Source organism: Ambystoma mexicanum, chromosome 6p, assembly GCF_040938575.1.
Source record: "Ambystoma mexicanum isolate Mex_15411 chromosome 6p, UKY_AmexF1_1, whole genome shotgun sequence".
In the NCBI taxonomy this organism is placed as follows: domain Eukaryota; kingdom Metazoa; phylum Chordata; class Amphibia; order Caudata; family Ambystomatidae; genus Ambystoma; species Ambystoma mexicanum.
Genome location: NC_090935.1, coordinates 1,190,811,498 through 1,190,837,773, shown reverse-complemented (window position 1 = coordinate 1,190,837,773; position 26,276 = coordinate 1,190,811,498). Strand labels below are relative to the sequence as shown.

The 26,276-nt window shown below is 47.1% G+C and overlaps 1 protein-coding gene across 1 annotated transcript in view; it reads left to right on the top strand.

Moving 5' to 3' along the window:
• TRPM6 (transient receptor potential cation channel subfamily M member 6) overlaps positions 1-26,276 on the top strand; it is a 1,703,532-nt gene that overhangs the window by 989,714 nt on the left and 687,542 nt on the right. Inside the window, exon 21 of the mRNA XM_069625828.1 lies at positions 2,116-2,367. Coding sequence (XP_069481929.1) covers positions 2,116-2,367 — 252 coding nt within the window. The remainder of the gene's footprint in view (positions 1-2,115; positions 2,368-26,276) is intronic.

Genomic DNA, 26,276 nt, shown 5'->3' with positions numbered 1-26,276 from the left:
AATGGGCCTCATTATGAGTTTGGTGGTATTCCATTGGTACATCTACCAAAATACCACCTGATGGAATTGCCATTGCCTCCACTTGGTCCCGCTGATTTACCACAGGATTACAAGTGGTGGCAGATGGTGTAAATACCCATTCTTGGATTTTGGGGGAATTAACTGTCAGTATTTTTGCACAGCAATTCTGAAGATTTTTGGCAGTAGGGAGGAATTTTTACTTCCAACTTTTATTTGGAGGTAAACCTACCTCCCTATGACCAAACTTGTAGTTTGTTCGAGCATTAATGAGGAGGTAATGCGGCAGTAAAGAATTAACATTGCATGTACTGATGTTTTATCCCACACCACCGACCTCTTAATGAAGCCCAATGGGCCTCATTACGAGGTTGGAGGTAGCCATGCCGTTCATACCGGCATGGTTACCCCCAAACTCGGGTCTAGATCCGGGTCCCACGAAAGGGGAATTAACGGGCCATTCCGATCTTGGTCGGCCCGGTAATTCTCCTTGCGCGGGACCCGGAGCCGCTATGTCCCCATTTGAGCCCCCATAGGGCTCCATGGGAATTGGGAGGATGGTCGCAGCTGTATCGTCCATAATGATACAGTTGCTACCATCCAGTGCTGCTCGCAGAGGCCGCTCTGCACACCTGGTCTGACCAAGCGTGCAGATCGGCCCCTGCAAGCAGAACTCTTAATGTGGCGGCATGGCAACAACAGCGCCGGTAGCAGTACCAGCGCCGTTGTTGCCTCACCGCCACTATTGTAATGAGGCCCAATGGTAGGCTATTGTAATGAGGCCCAATGGGCGGTTGCAATAGTGGCGGTAAGGCAACAATGGCGCCGGTAGTGCTACTGGCGCTGTTGTTGCCATGCCGCCACATTATGAGTTCTGCTCGTGGGGGCCGCTCTGCATGCCTGGTCAGATCAAGCATGCAGAGCGGCACCCGTGAGCAGAACTGGATTGCAGCAACGGTACCGTTATGGACAGTACCACTGCTACCATCCTCTCCATTCCCATTGAGCCCTATGGGGGCTCAAATGGGAATGGGGACGTACCGGCTCCACGTCCCGCGCAAGGGGAATACTAGGCCGGCCAAGGTCGGAATGGCACGGTTATTGCCCTTTCACGGGCCCCGGAGCCAGACCCGAGTTTGGGGTTAGCTATGCCGGTATGAACGGCATGGCTACCTCGAAGCTCGTAATGAGGCCCAATGTCTTTAATTCAAGATGCACCTTACCTTTTGGATTGAATCCAAATATCATGCTTATGGCCCTCATTCCGAGTATGGTAGTAGTCATGACGCTATTTGCGCCATGACTGCCTCCCATACAGGTACCGACTCCGGTTTGGTTCAATGGGGACTTACCAGTCCATTCCGACCTTGGAAAGACTGGTAAATCCCCATTTACCAAACCGTAGGGCTCAATGGGAATGGGGAGGGTGCAAATAACGGGCCGGCGTATGCCAAGCCCGTTATTTGTGCCCAGGTCCCTTAACGGGTCCTGTCCTTAACACCTGGCCAGACCAGGTGTTAAGGAAGGGACCCGCTAAGGGACCTTGTAGTGGGGCGGTAAGGGATTACCGGCACCGGTCTCCTTACCGGTGCCCGGTATCCCTTACCGCCCTACTCGGAATGAGGGCCCATGTCTTTTTTGTTTACTTCTGTTCAAGCTCAGACTGTGCCCTACCTACATGTTCCTATTTAATATGGTGGGATTCTGGAAAGAGTTAAAGCATAACTCTTTCCATTGCAGCAAAATAGAGCTTTGGGAGGTTAGTTTGTCATTCCCATTTTGTTTGGTAATACAAATGTAGCCCCGGGGCTCTTGACTTGCACTGCAATCTCTTAAAAGTTGCACATTACGAACAATCTAATTTAAGGAAATGACCTGGGTCACAGATCGCTTTGATAGATATCTGTACAACGCAAGGTCTAGGACTCGATTAGAAACAGTGTTGGCTACAGTGCAATCATGTATGGCAACAGATTAACCAGTATGACTTGTAACACATATCACAAGACAGTAGGTGAAAGGTGGAGGTCCAGAATGAAGGGGTGTGCCGATTATTTTGTAAGTCACTCTGCGTTTTCTGTTTCCTTTTGCTTGCAGGTGTTCATATCGGAGCCAGGAAAGTTTAGTCAAAAGGTGAAGGTTTGGATTAACGAGTACTGGAATGTTACTGACTTGATGGCCATAATCCTGTTCATGACTGGTTTCGGCCTGCGTTGGACTGACCCACCACTGCAAACTGCCGGCCGGCTTATTTACTGCCTGGACATTATCTTTTGGTATGTCCGACTCCTGGACTTCTTCGCTGTCAACCAGCATGCTGGGCCCTACCTGACAATGATTGGTAAGATGGTAAGTACCATGTCTGCTTCAGGACAGCTTTTCCACGAAAGTGGGAAAGTGAACAAAGGCCATAACATGAATTAATATCACGGAAACACGCATATAGGGAATACTGACAATCTATTACCGCGCCGATGGCTGCAGGCGTCCTTGGCAGATATCCCGCTTACATGAATATGGACAAACCCTTACGTGCTGTTGTTGTAGGTGTGAACATTGGCAGATAACCACTACTGATCATGGTGTATGTGTATGATGAGGATGATGATTTATTTGTCTATTTGTTTACTAGTCTTCTCAGTGTGTACAAGCACACACATTGAGTTTGAGCTCTGCAGAACACATGCAAATTAAAAAGAAAGACCAAGAGAAAAAGAGAAATTCATAGAAAGTGCTAAAAAAAACAAAAGTCCTCTCACAACTGCCACAAAAAATACGTGCCATTTTCAAGGCTGTTCTAAAGGACAGAACAATGGACAAAATGCACAACACAGGGGGGAATGGAATTCCATTGGAAGCATGGGGCAAATGTTACAAGCACTTCCTGAAAACCATATCCATGTGTGTCACTCTTTCGAATTACCATACCTACAAAGCTCAGTCTTTGCACAGCCCACCTCACAAGGGAAGAATGACGATGATGAAGAGGGTAGATTTGCACGGTGCCATGTTTGCTCTGACTGAGTCCCTCTCTGGCACTCTCTTCCAGTGCCCTGTTCAACGTGGCCTCAGAATCTGTGAAGTGGGAGTCAGAAAGCACTAATGGCTTCCAGTGCTCCCTGCTTAGGGCCATTCATTATGGCAAATCGGGAGCAGTGCTCCTACAGAGCCCCACACGCAGATGTGTACATCAAAGGAAACCTGAGTATTCATTCAGGAGTTTTAAAAAGCTGTGCATGCATCCTCATGGTTGCCTCAGTGTTCTAAGAGCACTGAAAGATGGATGTTTCAGATCACAATTGCGCCCATGTTGTCTTCTCTGGTGTAAGTCTGATAAAGGGTGGGTATTTTAACATTCACTTCCCCCAGGGATCCACATAATGGCGCCAGGGATGTGTTGGATGGGTGAGAAAACAATGTCAGGAAAACTGCCTGACATCTAGGAGGAAGGATGGAAGCAGCGCGGTCATGACACAGCCTTTTCGCTATTGATGGACTGTTCTGACAGAACGTTTTTTAAGTGTTTTCGGAGACTATTGTAGTTGCTCTGATCCATGGTTGAGATCCTATTGATGTCATAACATGGTCCCCAGCACCCAGTGATCTTTCTCTATGCCTCCTCCCTCTGAACCTGTTCATGGTCAATAGGAAGCGTTGTTGGGAACACACATTCCTTTATTGGACAGGAGATTGTTACCAAATTTTTCAGGTTGTTTGGGGGCTTACCTCTGAAGGCCTTATGTAGTCTGCATAGGATCCTAACCTGTAAACCTGTATATTTCTGCTCCACTGGTAAACCAGTGAAGAACCTGAAAGGCCAGTGTAACATGATTGTGCTCCTTTATGTTCTAACATGCTGTAGTTGCCATATGTTGTAGTTTTTGCAGTGTCGAGATTTCATGTTTAGGACTGATAATACAGTATGCAGTAATCAAGCCTAGATAAGTGATGTGTCGTGAACAATTCAGAGTTTGGAGTTCCGTAAAGAGAATACCTTTCTCAGCATGGTTAATGTTGTTGGCCTGTGTTCGGTCACCAAAATCAACACTCTTATCACGGTTACTGGTCCCTTGATGCTACTGAGGCAAAACGCTCGTCCACCATTCTCTCCTCCTGCTTCAAGGACTCATCAGATGCTTCGACTTTAACAGATCAGTCTGGCCTCACTAGTTTACCTTCTCCACTGCGGTTTCTGGTCATGCTAATCCCCCCTCCGATCCCAATTCCTTCAGTAAAGTCCCCAGCCATTACCAGGTCTTTCTTGTTATCGGCGATGCCCAATTCTACTGTGAGTAATTTCCCTCATGTATTCATATTTCCCCCTCTCCCTTCCTCCTTTTGTCACATTCCTTTAATGTATTGCCTTCTTTACCACCCTCTGGTCCTCCTTCCTATGGTCTCTACTACCCCTCCCATTACGCCATTGCCCAACAACCTGTTTGCACTTCTTTGGCATTGTGTTGTCCTCATTTTGAAAATTATTTTCTTTGAGATAACTTCTGTTCTTCGTTTTTTCATTGCAGCCCCCTACCCCTGCTTTCATGCACATTGAGACTGTCTATCTTTGGGCTGCTCAGTTGCTCGTGGGATACAGGGACAAGCCAGGGAAGAGGGGGTAGTGCAGAAGGTATCCCTGCCCGGAGGCGCAAGACCACTACAGTTACTTTGGCGAATACTGCTGGCACGCCAGAAAAGGGAAATCCATCTCAGAACCTCAGGGGGGGGGGGTAAAAATGTGGGTGGCAAGGAGCCCACTGATGACGAGGAGCTGGAATCCTTGCACATGGTCCATGAGAACGTGGAAGAGGAGGGCAACAACGGCGAAGACGGTGCAGGGTATAGTGTTACGATCCCGCCAGCTCAGCCGAGAGATGTGCCTCTGGACATCCTGTCGACTCTCCACACCTTGGTGTCGGAGATTCAGAAGAGTATGTCACAGGTCTTGGTTCCAATGGTCTCCCAGATCAGCCGCCAATGAAGAAGAGGAAGCGTCACCCGATGCCCCCATTTCAGCCTCCCCATATGCGTTGGGCCCCCTCACCCTCAGCGGTCCCGGACACAATAATGACGGATGAGGAAGAGGATATCTTTGCAGCGGGTGGTGGGTCTCCGCAACTTAGGGTGTACCCACTGGATGAGGTGGGGCCATTCCATTCCATGATTGCCAAAGCCTGTAAGCTATTCCAGCTGGTGCCCGAAGAAACCTTGAAGGAGGGTTTCTTGTACCAGAAGCGCAAGGCCAAGAGGAGGACCATCATCCCTTTCTGGACGACGTGTGGGAGGAGGACCTGGCCCTCATGAAAAACCCTTGCACGGCTCTGGCCAAATGGGATAGGCTGGAGAAGAAGTATAGAGTGCCTTAATCTGTAGCCAAGCGCCTGAAGTCGCAACCATCGCCGGATTCGGTGGTGTCGGCAGCCACAAGGAAAAGGTCAGCTAACCCATCCTCGTCGTCTTCGTTCCCTCCAGACAGCGAAGGGAGAAAAAATGGACACCATGGGATGGAAGGCGATTTCCACCACAGTGTCCACCATCAAGGCGGCCAACGCACTTGCAATCCTAGTCAGGTGTTAGGAAAGATTTCCATTTAATATGTAATTTTCCCTCCAGTTGTGTACCCCCCATTTGTTTTCTTTCTTTAAACACCGTAGTCTGACTTTACCAGAGGAGCACAGCCTTCTGCTGCACTCCTCTGGGCTTTCTGCTTACTTCTTATGGGGAAACTGACATGCCCTTAAAGACAGTCAGTACTGGGAGACTTTGTTTCCCTTAGTCCTTTTCCATGTTGCAACCTTTCTGGAACATGTAACAAGTGTACAATGTACCTTACAGTACAGTGCACTTGGGTCTAGTAGTCATTTCCAAAAGGCCCTAGATACTCTCTTAGGAGTTTTTAGGAGAAGTGCAGATGTGCCTTGGACAGGGCTGGTGGCAGCTTATCATTTCGTATATTTTGAACCCTTTCTTGCCAGGTAAACCATGATTACTGCGTTTGGCTCGGTTAAGTGGCCTGGCTCCAAAATGTCGAGCTGATCTGGGTCAGTCCTTATTTGGGCATGCATTTTCCCACATAGCCCAAATGTTTTCGGGCTTCAGCATGTCTTGTGTGCACACCCACAGGATGTATGCTGGAACGTCTGGTTCCAATACACATCCAGGGTGCCAGAGGGTCTGGTGTGCTGTGAATGCCTGGAACCACTGTGGTCCATGATTGGTCCATGTATGGTATGCCTGTATGTGAGCAGATCTCCCATTGGGTCCTCTTCGTTTTGACACGAAGGAGATTTTGGATAAGAAAGGCTCCAAACACCCATACCATGTCGATCTCTTGAGTTCTCACTGAACGAAGGATAGGATCCAAGTATCCTGAAACTAAGAAGCCGAGTCGAGGAACCGCTGGTGACCGCTGGAAGGTTTGGCACTCTGAGCCCACTGTCGTCCCGTGGGACCCCTCTGCATCTGGTCGTCCTAGAAGGTTTGCGAAGAAGCTTTGACCCATTGTAATAGTGGGACCAACTATTCTCGGCACCTTCATCAAATCCTGCAAGCAAGCCTTTTCGGAAGCATCCCTGGGCCAACCAGTGGGCTGATCAGCTTGCGCAGGAGTTTTGCCCTGACACCGTCGCCTTTTCAAGGAGGCCCTTGAAACTTGGTTCATCGAAAGCTCTGTGTTCACGGCACCTTCACATCGAATTTCATACACTTGGCGTTGCCAGGTCTGGAGTATAGTGAGTGTGCCCGAACCGGAGAATACGTGGTTACCGTGTCGCCCAGCCGTGGTGACGCACTTTGCAAGTTCATTGCAGCTGTGGTCCTCTGTGCCCTGAAGCCTGCTACAGTGGAACTGGCCTGATCCATCCACCTGGAGCGGAGAAATCACCACTGTCCCGTAGGGGAATCAACGCTGTATCTCCGTCTTTGAAAAACCGCAGAGCCGCGTGATGGCCGCATTTGAACCTGCAACCGAAGTGGACTCGACTACCAAAGTTTGGTACAGAGTGCGCTGGGGTCGGTGAGTAATTGCAACCCTCCATCCATTTTTACGCACGAGTGGCCCCTGAGGGTCCCTCTCCTTTCCACTGCTAATGCAAACTAGCAAACTATTACCAATTCTTGGAATCGACTTTGCCCTCAAGTGGAAGCCCTCCTCGAATAGTGGGAACCTATTCTGCATCACCTCACCTCACCTCACCTACCTTCCTGAGCTGCTACAGCCCCTACAAAAGACCCTGCTTTGCCCATTTGAACTACTGTGTGCGACAGATTCGCTAGTACATTTGAGCATTAGGCTCCCCTCATCTTAGGGATTGGAATGCCTTTCAGTTAGGAGTGTGTTTGATGCAGAAGGGCCTAAAGACTATTTGCACTGCCTGCTTCCTTCACTGTTTAGGTTGTGGACCCATTTGGTGCATTCATCCTTTAGACCCCATTGGACTTGTAAATATGTGTATAGATAGGATTGTATTGGTTTAATAGCATTGATGTGAAAAGCCCTTGGAATAAATGTATTTGTATTTTTGATATATATTCACCTGACTGGGAGTGAATTGTAAATGTCCTTTACTCTGTGTGCTCATTGAGGTCTTTCAGTCACCCTCACCCCTCCTGAGACCTAGTCTTGACAGCCGCCAAGCTACCTTGATTGGTCTGGCTTGTCCAGAAGGTTACCCTGTTCCAAGAAACTAGACTGGCTTTCTCAACCTCTGCCCACCGCCCACCAGTCTTCCTTTCGATCCTCCAGAGGAAAGTCGAGCAGGTCTTAAGGTTTCTCCTCATTGTACCATCAGCCTTCCAGATCCACGACTCAGGAAGCCTACAGAGGCCGTTCCCAGGCCTACGGTAGCAGAGGATAGCATCGGCCACAGAGCAGAATGCCGGCGTTGAAGCAAGCCTGAACCGGTCGGGATGTCGGACCCGACCCACGCACCCCAGTGGGAGACTGGCTGGTGAAGTTCATCAGCGAGTGGGAAAAGATCTCCAGCGACAGGTGGGTGCTGGCCGCTCTCGCCCAAGGACATATGCTGGAGTTTCAGCGCAGGGGTCCGCTGATCCCTCCATTGGCCCATCAGGAGCAGCACATTCCTCAGGTCCTGGAGGAGGTACGGGCCATGCTTCAAAAAGGGGCGAAAGAGATAGTTCTCCGGCGACTCCGGATACTTCTTGGTCAGAAAGAAGACACAGGACTGGAGGCACATTCTGGACCTACGATGTTTAAACAAATACTTCAAGTCCCAAACATTCTGGATGGTCACGTTGCAACATGTGCTCGCCCAACTGGAAAAGGGAGACTTCTTGCTGTCGCTGGACCTGGAAGACGCCTACTTCCACATTCCCATTCACAGGAAACACCAAAGGTTTCTATGCTTCGTAGTGCAGGGACAGCACTACCAGTTCAAGGTCCTACCTTTTGGATGAAGTCGCCCCCCAGAGTGTTCACGAAGTGCCTGGCACCAGTGGCGGCCCATCTATGCCTACAGGGCATACACGTATACCAGTAACCTGGACGACTGGCTGTTTCATGCCCGCTCACAGGAGCTGGCACAAGGACACACAGATACAACCATCAAGCTACTAACGAATATGGAATTCTCTGTCAACTGTCCAAAGTCCTGTCTGACGCCATCAAAGAATGCGCTGTTCCTGGGTGCCAGGCTCAATGGGGTGTCTTCTCTGGCGTCTCCCTCAGAGGAGAGGATAGCAGCCATTGCAGGAAAGTTGAAGCAACAGTCGTCGACGAGGACGCCACGGTACGAGCCATCAAGTCATTGCTGGGCATTATGTTGTCCTGCATCTTCCTCGTCTGGCTCTGCAGGTGGCAGATGTGGCCCCTCCAGGAATTCCTGCCCGCCCGCTGGATACAGGTGTCCAGAAGCTTCACGGACAAGCTTTCACTCAACAACGAGTTCGGGCGGGCGATAGTATGGTGGGGCATCCGCTCCAACATCGCCCAAGGCATGGAATTCCAGACCCTGCCATATCAGGAGACGGTCTGAGTAGCATTGTAACACAGACTGTCAGGCAGCAGCTCTTTAGCAAAGACTATCATGCCAAGGACTTGGGCCCTCAAATGAACTGGAACTTTGATTATAGCGGGCAACCATTGATGATATGCAGTGGCCATGCATGAGAGAAAGAGGTGATGCTTAGACACCCTAAAATGTGTTTTGATGTTGGTAGCACCTCCAGGCAAACAGAATGGGGGAGTCAATGGATGCAGGAGGGAAGGGCATAAGGGACAATAGGAAACAGGAAGGTGTGGGTTGTTTCAGTGAGGTCAGAGGAGGAGGAGGTGGCAGACCAAGAGACCAGTGGAAGGATGGTGAAAAGGAGCGTCAATGGGCCTCATTACGACCCTGGCGGTAAGGGGTTTACGCCAGCGTTAGCTGCGCCGACCCCTTACCGCCAACTACGAGTTCCCAGAGCGCCATGGTCACTTTTCCGCCCGCTTTTTGCGGGCGTAAAAATCCATGGCGCTATGGGACCTCGGTGTTAATTACGCCACCGTAGTGTACGGTGGCGTAATTAACACCTTCCCCACTCCCATTGAGCCCTATGGGGCCGAAATGGGAATGGGGAAGGGTAAATGGGTCAATGGGGACTTACCGCCCCGCCAACCTCGGAATGGGGCGGTAAGTCCGCCATCCGCCATGGCGTAAAGGGACTTTGCGCCATGGCGGAAAAGTCCGCCAATGGCGGAAAAAATCCGCCAGGGTCGTAATGAGGGCCAATGAGTTTTATGTAGAAGGTAAGGTATTGGCTGGTGAAAGCAAGTGGTACTGTGCTCTGAGTGTTTGTGAAAGTGGTGGCAAGCAAGTAGGGAGTGAAAGGAGGGTGATTGAGGAGAAGGTGAGGTGAGAAGTTGTGGTGGGAAGGTGGGGGAGTGGTAGGGTGGAGGTGGCAGTAGCAGGGATGTGGAAGTCAAGTAGTATTGGCGTAGTGGTGGATGGTGTGGTAGATTAGAGGAGGAAGTTGTAAAAAGTGTGGAGGCGGAGTAATAGTGGTCTGCAGGTGGGAGAAATAACAGTGTAGAGGTGGGAGTATTAGTGGAGAGATTAATAGTGGGCTGCAAGTAATAGAGGCAGTAGTGAGGTGAGTGCAAGCAGGAGGGGAGTAAGTTTAGAGGGTGGAGGCGAATAGGAGAACTGTCAGAGGGACAGTAGAGAAAGATGTAGAGAGAATGGGAAGATGGTAAGTGTAGTAGGAAGGGAGAAAGATAGTGCAGAAAGAGAAAGGGCGAGACACAGTAAGATACCTGGAAAGGAGTAGAAGGCTGTGGTAGAGCAGGTGAGCATCCAGAGTGATTGAAAGGCACTATCCAACTGTGGTCCCTTAAAGGTGTCACCTAGATTGTTTCCAGAGAAAGACTAGATAGAGAAGACATTTGCCTTCAGGTCATTATTTTTAGATAACATTTAGATAGTAGGGGTTACTGATCAGTGGTAGCAGTCCTAAGCCGACAGAAGTCTGGATTAGGGTCAGACTGTGCATCCAAGGAATAGAGAGAGAGAGATGGTCACCAGGCACATTGCTAAATTGGAAATAAAAACCTGTTAACATCATTTGCGAGTTGGTTTGTTATTGAGGCCATCTGTGACATGTGGTGTTATCGTGGGATCCATCAGACTCAAAGTTGCCCAGAGTCAAGGGAGATGCTGAAGATAGTGTAATTGACTAGAACAGTCTGGGTCCCCATGTGAACTCCACCAAGCACTACATAGTGCGATTTGTATAGAGATGTAGAGCATACAATAGCCTCATCAGGCAAGGCCCTGGTCAATACCGGCTTAAAGGTGGAATTGCCAGAAGGAACGTGTAGAAGAATTGCCCAAAAGTCCTGATTGGCCTGCAAAAACTCCTTACACGTTGGAGCAGGAATCATTGATGGGGAGTACACGGGAGATGTGGGAACTTGGGGAATGCCACCCATATCCTTAAGTCGGGCCAACTAATAATTTGTGACAAAATCTTGATTCCTGAAATCGAAGAAGTAGGAGAGCTATGCAAGGTGGAAAGAGCTGACATCTGATTTCTGGAGATGACTGAGGCACAGACGGGGAACCACAAACCTGGTGGACTGCCATAGACCGCCTCACTGGAGTTCCCTAAATCCCAGAATGCAGACCTGCTTCTGAAACAAGCTCATAAGAATATTCTATCTGAAGCTGAGAGCCCAACCCTGAAGACTGTACACTTTGTGGACAAGAGGGGACCAAGGAGATGTGAACCAGAATGGAGAAGAACTAACTATTATTTACTATTGGTACCAAAGCAGTTGCAGAAAACCATGTTAGAACTGGCCAAGTTCAACTTAAAGGCTGGATACCTGGGTTTAGAGAAAATGTAAAAGACATTGTTAAGCAGAATCATCTGGCCAGGGGTGTATGCAGAAGTCCAACAATTCTGTGCAACCTGCCTGATTTGCCAGAATACATCCCCGAGCTGATGTTCCTAGAGCTCTGCTTCAACCCTTACCCATCATTGAGTTCCCCTTCTACAGAATTGGTATAGATATTGTGGAATCCCTTGAGCCTTCAAGATGAGTCAATACATATATCCTTGTGATATCTGATTATTTGACCAGATGTCCAGAACCCATTCTATCAAGAAGTAAAACAAAGGCCATCCTCAAAGTCTTAATATCAATGTTCATCAGCATGGGCTTTCCTGCAGAAATTCTTACATACCAGGGTAGCCGCTTCATGTCTAGATTGACAGGAGATATGAAAGACCTGATGTACATAACATCAAGACTCTTAGAACCTTCATCAGCTACCCCAATATGGTGGCTTGGTAGACCGATACAACCAGACCTTGAAGCTCAACCTGAGAAAGCTGGTTGCCAAGTATGGAAGGAACTGAGATGACTTAATACCCTGGGCCCTGTTTGCTATTTGAAAGACGCCTCAGTCCTCCACGAGTTTTCCTCATTTGAGCTAGTTTGTATCAGAAATATCTGTGATGTACTAGACATCAAGAGTGAAAAGTGGGAAGGGCCATTTAGCTAACAGATCAACGGCCATCTGATGGTGAAACATACGAGGGAGTATAATGAACTGGTGAGGAGCCTCATTAAGACACATTTCCTAGCCACCCAGGCAAGGCAAGAGAAGTCCTTTAACAAAGATGCCAAAATTCATACCTTTTAGGTTAGAGACAAGTTGATGGTCCTATTACCCACCACTCAAATCAAGTTAGTGGCAAGATGGACATATCATTCCTCAAGAATGAAGTCCAACAGATGAATAGACAGACATCCTCCCAAACGTATCATTTAAATACATTGAACACTTGGTGGGAAAATAGTAGTCCACAGCTCCAATCTCTCTATGCCATTGGTCTTCAAACTTTTTAGGCTTGGGCCCCCTCAAGCAAAATGTGGGCAGGCCGCCCCCCCCCAGAAATGCCATATGGACAGTAAGTCCAAACCACACCATACTCACAGTCTAGTCCCTGGGCTCCCCACCTGCTCCCATCACAGTCTCTGGGCTCCTTCATCCCACTCCTACCCAGTCCATGGGCTTTCTCCACCCCACCACAGACCCTGAGCTCTTCCCACCCTGCTCCCACCACTATCCCATGGCTTCCGCCCATCCTGCTCCCAACACAGTCCCTGGGCAGTGTAGGACATACATATTTACCCCAAATATGCCATAGCGACTGAGCGTAGCAAGGGAGCCCAAACCAATCAATGGGAGTTAAGGGGGTTTTTCCCCCCAGGAATTATTTTAAAATAATGGGTTACACTGTAGCATTTTAGAGCATACTTCTAAAAGAAATTGGGCAAAAAGTCAAACAGTTTGCAATTGGCGCTGGGTGGTTCAGGGGGCAGGCATGATATTTCTTACTGGACATCTATGATAGTAAAAATATACCATCCCTGTCCTATGGGCCCCACAGTGCCTAACAAAATCAACATGATTATGTGGGTATGCAAAGCGCTGCAGGGAGCTGGGGGAAAGCATGGTATTTTTGACTGGACATCTATGATAGATGTCCAGTAGAAAAATACCTTCCCTGTCCCCTGGGCTCCACAGCAGCTCAGAAGGAGAGCTGATTTTGGCAGGTCGTTTTTTAAAAAGCCTTTGTTGTACAACCCTCCTCCCTCCACTCACCAAAATCAGCTCCACTGACCAACAAAAACACACACACATTCACGCAGCATTCACACAGCAAGCACTTTGCTGCACCCCGCTCCAGGCTGCTCTCTCCGAATGTGCGAGGAAGTGCAGGAGCTCCCCCTCGCAACTACAGACATGCAGTTTACCAGCCAACATTTCCAATGAGACATGCAAGGCTTGCGGAGCAAAACGCCCCCAGCCTTGCATATCTCAGTGATCATGTGCGGCTAGGGAACTGAACTGTGAAAGGGAAACACTATTTCCCTATGACAGTTCAGCCAGCCCAGGAGCACTCCCTCAGCTGGAAAAAGCAACTGAGGGAGTGCTCAGTGTTTCACTGGGCTGGCTCCTCCATAACGGTTGAGGGGGCCACTGGGTCGACACCCCCTCACTGCTTATGGATGAGCGCCAGGCTCGGATTGGCCTAAAGGGCAATAGGGCAATGCCAAAACCAAGAATGCAAAATGCAAGTGTGGGACCTTTTTTTTGGTCTAAATGGGCCACCTTTTTGGCCAATGTGTGCCAGTTTGATGAGTTACTTCACTATGCAGCTAGTAGTTTTGACCATTGTTGCTGAATAAATATTCCTTAAATATCGAGATTTGCTTACATTTTAACAAAAACACCCCCTTGGGTACTATTCAAACAGTCTGTCACTAAAGGAATGAATTGCCATTTGCAACTGTGGGACACTTTTTTATTGGTGTTCGAGACAGTTTTATGCTCCAGTCCGACCCTGTGAGCCGAGCCGCCCCTGCCCATTTCCTCCATTTAAAAAATACATTATGTTTTTGTTTAACATTCCAGGCTGGGGACTTGCGCAGCCCACAGTTTGAAGACCTCTGCTCTATGCTAATACTACCTGGTTGATTCCTCTACCAGTCCAAAATCTCAGGGTCACTCTGTCACCACGCCTCCCTACATCCAGTCATCAGGAACTAGCCGGATTGCTAAAGAGATACCTGGATGTATTCTCTGCAAAACTGGGGAGTGCTAGAGGGGTGGTGCATACAATCTAAACACTCCTAGGTTGAATCATCTATCTTAAACCCTAACGGCTGCTGAAGGCCAGAATGGAAATTATCAGGGAAGAACTGAACAAGATGTTGAAGCGCGATATCAACAAGAGATCCCACAGTGAAGGGTCATTTTTGATTGTCCTGGTGCCGAAGTCAGATATCATCTGGAAGTTCTGCAATGACTTGCAAAGGCTCAATGAAATTTCAAAATTCAACGCCTACCCGCGTTATAAATGACATATCATATCATATCATAATGGCTCGGATCGATGACCTAATGTTAACCATCAGGAGAGCAAAATTAATTTCCACCCTCGATGTAAACAAGGGGTAATTCCCTTGGATGACACAAAGAGAAACACCGCCTTGTCCACCTCAGAAGATCTCTTTCACATCACTGTACTTCCTTTTGGTCTCCAAGGAGCTCTAGTTGCCTCCTGCAGATTGATGAACCAGGTTCTGGCCCCATGCAGAGACTTTACAGGCGACTATCTTGACCACATTATAGTCCACAGCTCTAAAATTGGAAGACCACAGAAGTCACATAGCTAGATCATCTGTCTAGTACTTGGTTTTCCAGGTGAGAAGTGAGCAGGTGCTGCCACAACAAATCAAGAGGGAAGCAGTGCAAAAGGCACAGAGGCCACTCATAAAAAAGGATATTCAAGCATTTCTGGGTCTCGTTGGTTACTATCGAAGGTTCATATTGAGCCCTTCTGAACAAGCGGCTCTGTTAACTGACAAAATAAACAAATCCCACCCCAATGTCTTCCTGTGCAACCCTCGAGCACAATGGGCTTTGGAAAATCTCAAGAACTCTCTATGCAAGGGGGGCATGGCTTGGGCAGCCATGGAATAGGCTGGGGCGCTGTGTGCTCCGTGATCCGATGTCCCGATCTGTCTGAAAACGCATTTTATTTTACTCGATTCGAGTTGTAAAACACATCTAAACGCATCGGAAGGCATCTAGCAGAGCATGAGCGTGCTGGCGGTACACGAGGGACCGAGGAGCAGCCAGACGGATACATTATATCTCTTAGAGCGGCCGCAGTGCAACATCAAAATGGCGGCGATCTCAGAGAACAAAGGGTTCCTGTGGGATGCGTCGCCGTAATGAAATTGCCGGCCTCGTCAGACAGCTACAGTTTCACGAGGCGGCAATAAATACATGAAAAGACATTTGCAGCTGCTCCCGGCTGCTAACAGCGTGCCTCCTCTGCCGGTGCAGCTTTGAACATTACTGCTCCGGAGAGGCACATCGGGTGCGCGTGCCTGATCACTGGAATCCTGAACAAAGGGGCTGCGCCCGCTGTGTGCGAGGCCTGAGGCGGACAGCAGCAGCTGACCCAGTATATCAGTGGGCTGCCGCTGCCACATACAGCTGATGTCGGCCCGCGGCCGAGAGTTCTTGAAACGGGCAATGCGTGCTGTGCGTACCGGAGCGCGATCCCTGGCAGATAGCCCAATGAAACGAAACAGAGCTGCGAACAGTATACTACACTCAGAAGGGCCAATAAATAGCTGGTTGGTGGATGCACAAGGACAGAGCATAGCGCTGTATGTTGCGTGGAGCGCTTGCAGACCCTCTGCCACATTACATCCAGACATTACGACCTGAGGAGGTCCTGCACCGAAATAGTAGCATATCACAGCTACATAAGAGAGACCTTGCGGGCTGTAAGAAGATTGGGGGCAATCTGGGAAGTGGAGCGTCGCAGTACCTCCCGCTGAGGAAAATAGAGAGTAATGGAAATTAACTGGCAGCTGAGGCATGGGAGCGCGTGACACATTATAGCAAGGACATACCCTAACTTTGCGGAAACCTACACGTGACCTGGCAGGCCAATGCAAGGAGGGTGAGAAGTAACATTGTGTACTGTGTGATCCTTTGAAACACGTTGATGGCGCATGGATAATTGTACGTTGTAGAATTACATGGGGGAAGACAGTCCATTTGAAACATATTGTCGCGCAACGCAACATAACGCAACCCGCCGAAGCTAACGCCCCAGCGCCCAGAAGACCTGAGCACGACACAACGTCACTGAATTGTGGGAACCTGACACGCAGGAGAATTGCGAGATGTCTGTGAAGGGACTGAGAGCCAAATCTAAACAATCCACAATGGAGGTCTTCGCGAAAACGCAGCAGACCCCTACGACAGCAGCACAGAGCACGGGTGGGACCTCCGCAGATAGCGCCTCAGAAGGAGATAACCGTCAGGTCCTAGCGGCCATAACGGAATTGAGCACCAAATGGGGCACAGCAATGGCGGACCTGCAGACAGCCCTGGAGAACAAAATTGATGCTGTGGGAATCGAAGTTACCCTACTACGACAAGATGTCAGAGCGCTGGTGGAGAGAACGAGTGGCTTGGAAAGCGCAGTGAAGGTTAACACGGATGTCAGCAGGAACAATGCAAAGGAGGTCCACGTGCTAAAACAGCAGGTCGCCAACCTCGAGAATCGAGTGGAAGAAGCGGAGGGAAGGGCTAGAAGGAACAACATAGGGTGGTCGGCCTGCCCGAGGGAGAAGAGGGCCATGACCCCATGGACTATGTGGAGAACATGATCCTCCAGGAGATAGGAGCAGACAAACTCTCTCAGGGGTTTACTGTTGAGCGTGCACATCGAGCCTTGGTGAGGAAACCACGACCTGGGGCCCCACCGAGGCCAATAATCGCAAGGATCCTGAACTACAACGACAGGGAGAAGATCCTCGAGTATTTTCGTAAGGGCGGAACAATTGAGAGAGCATCCACCAACATCACGGCATACCCGGATTACACGATGCTGGTGCAGAGGCAAAGGTATGGTTACGTGGCCGTCAAGAGGAGGCTGCGCACAGCGGGCATCAAATATATGCTTCTATACCCGCCGAAACTAAATGTGTTGCACAAGAGCAAGGTGCTTTTCTTCGACACTCCGGAGGAGGCAGCGTCATGGCTGGATTTGCAGGGCTGCCCGGAACAGAAGGCTGATCGAGATCTTCTGGAGCATGATAAGTGAGGAGTCTGTGTCGTGGACATTAAAGGGATAAGTGGGAGGGTGAACCTGTTATGAGAACATGGGAGATTTGATTGACATTTTGTAGCCTTTGGACCTTGTGCTCCGGCTGGACTGGAATATAGAGAATTAACTGCATGCTGGAACTGAATAGCATTAACACTATGCGCAGTAGAATGGTAAATAGGAGCAAAAGGATGGAAGCAACCTACCCCTGAGAATTAGTAGTTAAGTGGCCATTAGGGCGACTTCACCCTGCTGAGCCCTGAGTATAGATTTGCTAGGCAGGGCTAGTTGTGGGGTGCCTGAGATCCAGGGATGGAGCTGGGCAATGGTTGGGAAGGGTGTTGTTGGGTGAGGGTGGGGAGGTGGCTGGGAGGGAGGAGGGAAAGTTTGTGGTGTATATAGTTTTGGGGCGTTCCAGTCTGAACACGAGCCTACGTAGAAGAGTCGAACCGTACTGCGCTGGTGGAAGGAGGAGAGGGATTTGGTTGTGCCATGGGGGACCTTAGAATAATTACCTGGAATGTCAGGGGTCTTAATAGTTATTTAAAGAGAAATAAGGTGATGTTATACCTTCGGAGACAGAAAATTGACATTGCTTTACTGCAAGAAACTCATCTGACGCGAGTCAAGTTAGAAATGATCAAGAGCAAATGGAAGGGAACAGTCGTGGGGGCTCCATATTCGGCCTATGCCAGGGAAGTGATCTCCTGGGTGGCGCCACATGTCCCGTTTCAGCTGTTGCAGACGCGGGTAGAGGCAGATGGGAGATTGGTTGTGGTGAAAGGACTAGTGGAAAATAGGGAAATAAGCGTGGTCAATACATACGCCCCGAACCAAAACATTGCAGCTTATTTCAGGACTCTCTGTGGTAGTCTGAGCATGTGTGTAGGGGGTGCGGTGATCTAGGGTGGGGAATTTAATTGTGTATTAGATCCTCAGGTAGACAGGTTGGATGAGAAGCAAGGTAGACCGACTCCGTCGGCCAAGGCGTTACAGGCACTTCTAAATGATTTTGGATTAACCGATGTATGGAGAGTGCACCATCCACAGGTGAGGCAATATTCGCATTATTCAGCCCCGCAGCAACTGCACACGAGGCTGGACTATGTCTTCGCCACTCCAGAGATATTGACTGAAATTACGCAAATCGAATTTAAAGCAAAGGTCCTTTCGGACTGCTCGCCCCTGCTCCTCCATTGGCAATGTTGTCCCCCTAGAGCAAGGATACCGACATGGCGCCTCAGAGCAGAGGCGCTCAGAGATCCCATCTTTAGAGAAGACATTAGGGAGGAAATTGTCAGCTATTTTGAGACAAACACGGGCAGTGTAGACTCGGCGGGTACTTTGTGGGAGGCCTTCAAGGTTGTGATTAGAGGAGTGGCCATAGCGAAGTCTAAGGGGTTGCAGGGAGGGATCCTAGCAGAATTACAGGAAGCCGAAAGAGAATTGGAAAAGGCACTGAGGGGCGGGAATAAGGCCACCCTGGACAGTGGCCTGATACTGAGATTGCAGCAAAAGTGTGCTGAGCGCTGGGAAAGACTGAGTAACCTTAATTATAAAAAATATATAGAGAGGCAACATGCAGGGGGTGACAAACCAGGTCAGATTTTGGCATGGCTATACAAGAGCAAAACTCTGAGACCCCCGATTAGAGTGATAGAACGGGAGGATGGAGGGGAGGCAGGCACCCAGGAAGGAGTAAATCAGGAATTTGTGAAATATTATATGAGTTGTTGAATGGGGATGACGGGGGGATGATCGCGAGAGGATAGCAGAAACACTGGAGGACATAGGATTGCCACAGATTAGCGCAGAGAAAAGAGAGGAAATGGATGCACCGATTACGTTGGAGGAGCTGGGAGAAGTGGTAAGGCAGTTGCCGATCAGTAAGATCCCGGGAGCTGATGGATTACCGAGCGAGTTCTATAAAGCATTCAGGGAAGAGGCACCCCCCCCCGCTGTTAGACATGCTAAATGAGGCGTATGAGCGAGGCAGACTGCCAGAGTCATTGAGAGAAGCGATCATAATACTGCTCCTCAAACCTAATAAACCTGGACACAGCTGCAGTTCTTATAGACCTCTGTCAATGTTGAATCAAGATAGTAAAATTCTGACTGCTATCCTGGCTAATAGACTGCGTAAAGTTATAGATAAATTGATACACCCGGATCAGACGGGTTATGTCCCTAATAGGAACATATCTCACAACCTTAGAAGGCTCCACAGAGTCATTGAATACGGGAACATGAGTGAAGATGACCTGGCGGTGGTGTCGCTGGATGCAATAAAGGCCTTTGATTCGGTCAAATAGGCGTGGCTGATGGCGACCCTTGCTGGTTACGGGATGGATCCTGGATACCTACGGTGGGCCAAATTGCTATATAGTGAACCGCTTGCTAGGGTTAAGACAGGGACAGTGGTATCGGAGAAGTGGAAACTCAGCAGAGGTACCAGACAGGGCTGCCCATGGACTCCCATGCTCTACATATTGGCTCTAGAACCCCTGGCTATTTATTTGAGGCAACAGTATGACACAATAGGCATCCCTGTGGGGGATGAGCGACACCTGATATCATTGTATGCTGACGATATACTATTGTATCTACGATATCCAGAAGAGAACCTTCAACACATACTGGGGGTGATGGGAAGATATGCAGAAATGTCTGGTATAGCGGTGAACCCCCAGAAGTCAAGCATGTTCCCACTGGGTAGGTATAGAGGGATTCCCCTGGATCACCTCACAGTGCTACGGTACCGTGGGCTGCCAGCACATTCTGCTATTTACGAATAGATATCTACCACTCTGCAGAGGAAGAACACAGGCGCAATACAGAAGTAGCGGTCACGAAAATCGAAAAACTGCATGCGGTTCTGGGTTAAACTCCCCCTGGCAATGTTGGGACGTAGCGGTATGCTAAAGATGGTGGTCCTGCCTAGGCTTCTTCACTACTTTGGGAATATCCCGTATTGGATACCTAAGAAGTTTTTCTGTAGACTGGCCAGTATGTGTCGGGACTTCATATGGCAGGGTACACGAAAGCGAGTAGCACTATGGAAGCTGCAGGACCCCTGCGAAAAGGGGGGTATAAAATTGCCGAATTATGAAGCCTATTATGTAGCGAGCCAGCTGCAATATGTGGCCAAATGGCTCTCAGAGGAGGTGACCACCGAAACCAGGCTGTTCCAACAGGACTGTGCCCCATTTTAGAGAGAGATAATGTGGTTGCCCCGAGCTGTATTAGAAGGACGCCCCAAGATGATGGTGCTAGGCTGGAAGATGTGGCGCAGGGCATGCCAACTGATGGGGAACCCATGCCCGTGCTCCCCTCTGATACCGTTGGTTGCACTGGCGGGCGGAGATGTACAATTAAGGGCGACAATTAGAAACCAGTGGGAGTCGGTTGGGATAGTGACATTGGGAGATATCTGGCAGGATGGGACCATAACAGATTTTGAGGAGTTGGGGGTAGAAACAGGGTTGCACACCGGCCAGTATATTACGTACCATAGACTGGTGAGGGAGCTTAAGGGAACGTGGTCTGAACTGGTGCTTGAGGTACAACCAGATACTACTATGGATACAATATATGATATAGCCGAAGGGGGACACAAGATATCTAGGATATATGAGTTGGTGATGTCTAGAGTGGGAAAGGAATTAGTGCAACTAAGACTGGACTGGGAGGAAGAAGTGGGTATCTCGATGCAGGATGGGATGTGGGAACGAGTTCATGGGTACCACAAGAAAGTGTCAAGAACGCTAGGCTACAACAGATGCAATTGTACATTACGCATAGGGCGTACCTGACACCACAAAAGATGGCCAAGTTTAAGAATATGGGACGGCAGGCATGCCCCAAGTGCGATGAAGAGAATGCGGGCATGGTACATATGTTCTGGTCATGCCCGGTTATTGAAGGATTTTGGGGAGAAGTTGCGCGCGCTTTAGAAGTAAAGGGTATTGGGCTTGTGGTGGATTCTGTGTGGGCCTGCTTGGTAGGGGGGATCCCTAGGCCACGAAAACTTAGGCATATTAGCAAATTAAAAGATTTAGCATATGTGCTTGCTAAGCGAAGAATTGCTATGGGGTGGAAGACATGCGACAAGCCGAGACTGGAATTATGGTGGATGGACCTGCAAAAGCGGGCGGAGGCTGAAACCATGGTATGGCAAGAAGCTAGCAGTAGTGGGGAAGAAGGCGAAACTGAGACCCTGACAGCCTGTAGACTGCTTATAGCAGAACTATTTGGCACAACCCAGGACCCTTCGGATATAACAGAAAGAAAAACCTCACCATAAAAAGCAGGAAAGGAACGTCAACAGTAGTAAGCTCGGAATGGGGGGAGGGAAGAGGGAAGCAGTGAATATGTTTGATCAATGTATACATGAAAAGTTGTTATATCCACTGCAGTTTTTGGTTTGTAGTGTTTGTTAAAATGTAATAAAAATTTAAAAAGAAAAAAAAACACTCTATGCAAAAGCCTTTGTTGGTCATTCCAGACTTCAGGAAATAATTCACATTGTAAACAGATGCCTCTTCAATTGGTCTGGATTCAGTTCTTTCTCAGATGCACAGGAGGAAGAAAAGTCCATCATGCTCATTATCCAAAAATGATTTCCCCAGGAAAGAAACTACCCTGTGGTTAAACGAGAGTGTCTGGCAATCAAGTGAGCCATTCCTAGTCTGAAATACTATCTTCACCGGTCACCAATTCAAGCTCATCACCGACCATGCCTCCTTGGTTTGGATGGCCCACAGTAGCAACACCAACCCTGTTGCTGGACCTGTTGCTTAATTTCTCTTAACTATCAGTATCCAAGGATTCAGTACTTCCCAAGATTTTTTAAAAGTAACTCAAGCCAACTTTCCGATAGCTCAAGCAAACAAGTGCTCTTATTTGTGCTCTTATTTTTTGAGCCATCTACATCGGGGTACAAACCTTTTAAATCAGGTAGAGTTTCAGAAATGATTCAAATAGTTTGAATCATTTGAACCTCAATTGTTTACGTAGGTTGAAGACAGATTTCAGCCAGCTCTCCAATCCCTAATTTGGGTTTCAAAGTGTATGGTGGTAAATGTCTTCCAATGACTATTGCATCCATCTATTTTGTCATTTTTCGATCAGTGTTTACCTGTTATTCATCTCTTCTCTGGGTCTTCTCTCACGATTAATGGTCCCAAACTACAATCAGAGCCTGTATAAACTGCCATTGGTTGTCAAGGTTTATTTACTACCTCTTCTTTATGTATTTTAATTTATCATACTTTGTAACCCGTACGCATTTGCAGTCCCTTATCACCTCTGCTTTATTGCAATCATTGGACCAGTTGAAATCCCGATAAAGGTCTCTCCATTTTGCTCCAGCCAGCAAAAAAACCAGGAACAAAAATCCAGCCGGTCTGGTTCGTTCAGGCACAAACTAGAACTCTTATGGAAAGGATTGTTCCCGTGAACTAACCAATAATCAGCTGAACCTGGAATTCGAGACTGCAGGTCCAGATCTCTACAGAGATTCCACCAGGAAAAAAAGTGAACAACAAGCTTTGCAATGGTTTAAAAGGAATCCACAGAACTCAATGATCTCAGCTTTTACAGTAGAATCGGCCAATATTAACTGGAATTCCTTACACTGACCCACGATAACTATAGAGGAATAAGGGAAAAGGTCAGCTGCAGCACACAAGATGAAAAGGTTTCCAGGCAGGCACCGGCTGCATAGTGATGCCACAAGGAAAAAACATGCAGACAGCATCAAGTAAGTTCAGACAGACTCTGCATGAAATGTACAAGGAAAAACATAGTCAGGTATTCCAACTGCATCAGGACTTTGACAAGTAATTACAGTCCATTTTTTTTTTTTTTTTATTGTAACATATAGTTTAACTAAACTTTTATTACAATTTACATCTCTATCGTGCTTATCTTTTGCAAAAACATTTCACCATATCCATTCTTAAATTTATATGGGACAATATCAATTTCAACGAAGCAAAAAAATAGACAAAGTCTCAGTCTTTGTGCAGCTCGAGTCTTTAACTACTACATATTAGGCCGTTGTTAGAATCTTATCCATGTAGTTAATTGCTGCACACATTAAATTGGTGTTATTTCCAGATAACAATGTCAGCCACCACTCTTCCATATTTCCGGTTAACGGGATGAATTTATTTAGGAAGAGAGATCTTGTGTCTTTTAATTCCGTACATTCAATTATTAGGTGTTTGGAGGATTCAATGCGTGTCTTACAGAATCTACATATATTAGAATCAGTTCCCTTATCACGTTTCAGCCATAGCATCTCCTTTGTTTTATAGAGATTTAATTTTAATCTTAAAAACTGATCGCGATGATATCGTGAAGGAAATAATTTTAGATATTTTGATGTTAAATCGATTCCATGGGTCACTGGTCCATTATATATGGAGGAAGCCAAGCAATTTCGTTTGTCTTCGTCTTGAATCCAAATCCATAATCTTAGTTTTTTCTTGGCTAATTGCGGTAGCTTTAAAAGCATTTCTAACTTAATATCCGCTTGATGCAGAATCGCTCTGACTTTGTCAGCCCAGCTCTTAATCAGTCCATCATGAGGGAATTCCTTGGTTGAAGCCAAAATGTGATATGGAAGGGAAGATGTGGATAGGTGCATTTTCCTCAATAATGCTACCGATCTCCACAGAACTATTCCATACAAGGATTCTATCGATAACTCATAGCGAATAGCTAATACAGAAATATTTGACGGTAGTTTTAATATTTTCCGCCAAAAAATTCCTTCCAAGCGTGGCCAGATGTCTTGATTCAAATTCCAAGCAGCTTCACTCCCAAAAGTTATCGTCGGCACCACTTTTTGTGAATAGAAGGTCAAGACTGGAATTAGCGAAAATTTCCCATATTCGGCATGTAACTTTGCTCCTTGGAGAGACAGCATTCGCATACGACTGATTAGTTGTTGAGCCCAGTCCCATTCACGAATGGATTTGTTAAATAGGACTCCTAAATAGCGTATGGTGGAAGTTATTTCAATTTGTTCGCCATCAATTATCCATTTGAAGTTTTTATTTCTTTGTCCTTGCTGAGGGCCGAATACCATGATTTTTGTTTTCGCTACATTCACCTCAAGATCGTTTTTTTGAAGATACAATTGAAGCGAATTTAGTAGTCTTTGCATTCCGATTGGAGTTGAATCAATCAGAACCAGATCATCAGCATAGATGGCCAAGCTGATCTGTTGCCCGCTTATTTTCGGGGGAAAGCATTTTGTTTTCTGCATTGATATAGGTAAGTCTGCCATGAATAATTTAAACAGCGTGGCTGCCAAAGGGCATCCTTGCTTTACACCTTTTTCGGTTTCTATTTCATTTGTAAGATCTCCATGGGCGTTGATGCGAACACTAATTCTTGTGTTCTCATGTAAAGCCATAACAGGATCGAGTAATTCTGCTGGGCAGGACCATTTCCGAAGTTTGTCCCACAGCAAGTTCCGATTAATACTATCGAATGCTTGCCGTAAGTCAACAAAAGCAAGGAATAGATTTTTTGATTTTTGTATTGCTTCTAGTTTTAATATATTTAATAGGGTTAGATTTAATTCTGTGCCAACCCCTTGCGTGAAGCCCGTCTGATGGTGGTCCACAATCCCGGCATCAGAAGCCCATTTGGTCAGTTTTCTTTGTAAAAAGGTTGCGAAGATCTTTCCGATTGTATCAAGAAGGGCAATCGGGCGATAGTTGGCAGGGTCGTCCCGATTGCCCTTCTTAAAAATCGGAACCACAATCGCAGTCCTCCATGATTTTGGCAATTCTCTTATGTTGGCAATTCTTGCGAAGATTTCTTCAATGAATTGAGACCATGCTTCCTTGTTTTCTTTGAGCATGATATTTGTAATGCCATCTGGGCCCGTTGCTCTTGAATTATTTAGCTTTTCAATTGCCAACTGGATATCTTCTGATGATTCGCAAACATTCCATTTAGTCTTCTTCATTGGTATAATTGGCACTGTAATTTTAGATGATTTTTTGAATACCAATGTATAGTGGTTCTCCCACATATTTGAATTAATTCCATTTGCCATCATAGCATTTTGATTTAGCGATCCTTGGTTTAGAATTGTCCATATCTCTCTGGTGTTATGCTTCTTAACAAGATTTAGTATAGTTTCTGCTCTTTCTTCATCTCGAATTAGGGCAAATGACTTCAGCCAATTTCGATATTTTTGTTTCCTTGTTTTAATAGCATTAAACGATTGTGTACCTAGCTTTTTTTTCAGGCCTCTGATGTCCTTGTGCAATACTTTTTTAGCTGCACTAATTGTAGCACTGTAGACATGTTTGTTCAAATGTGAGATGATTTTATTTCCCTGTTTCTTGATTTTAAATTGCTGAAGCAATGGAGCATAATTTATTTGACTTCTTGGCATTCTCGCATCAGACATTAGAGTTTTTTTTAAAGTATTTATCTGTTGTTTGCTGATTCTCAATCTATTCGCACCTTGGTTAATCTCCAGGTTCCCTGTTTGTGATGCTGCCAAAGATTCACTGGGCATCCTCCAGATTAACTTAAGAGCATCATGATCGCTATTTTTCGTTCTTATAATTCTCAGCTGATCAATTTTGCATAACATATTTTTTGTGGACCAAATATAGTCTAATGTTTTATATGATTTATTCCGATGCCAAGTGTAGCTCGCTGGGATGTCTCCTCTGACATTTCCATTTAACATTTGACAATTCCTCAGTTCGAGTTCGGATTTCCAGCGTTGCCCACAGGCTTTCTTCTGTGTCTTTAAATTAGACGTATGTAACAAGGGCCATTTTGAATTTTCAAACCATGAAAAGTTCAGGTCTCCACAAATAATGACTGTCAGGTCTATTGAGTCGGCCATACAAATATCAATTATTGATGTTACTGATGTTATAAATGCACTGGTTGAAATCATGGCCGGATTCCAATATGTGTTTATGATCAATAGTTGAGAGATCTTCATATATTTCTTTTGCGTACTTTGCAATAGTGTGCTCTGCACAAATAAATTTGGATTTTCACTTCTGATCACTTTCCATACATTATTGATGTTTATCATCGTCACTAGCCCTGAATACGGACGA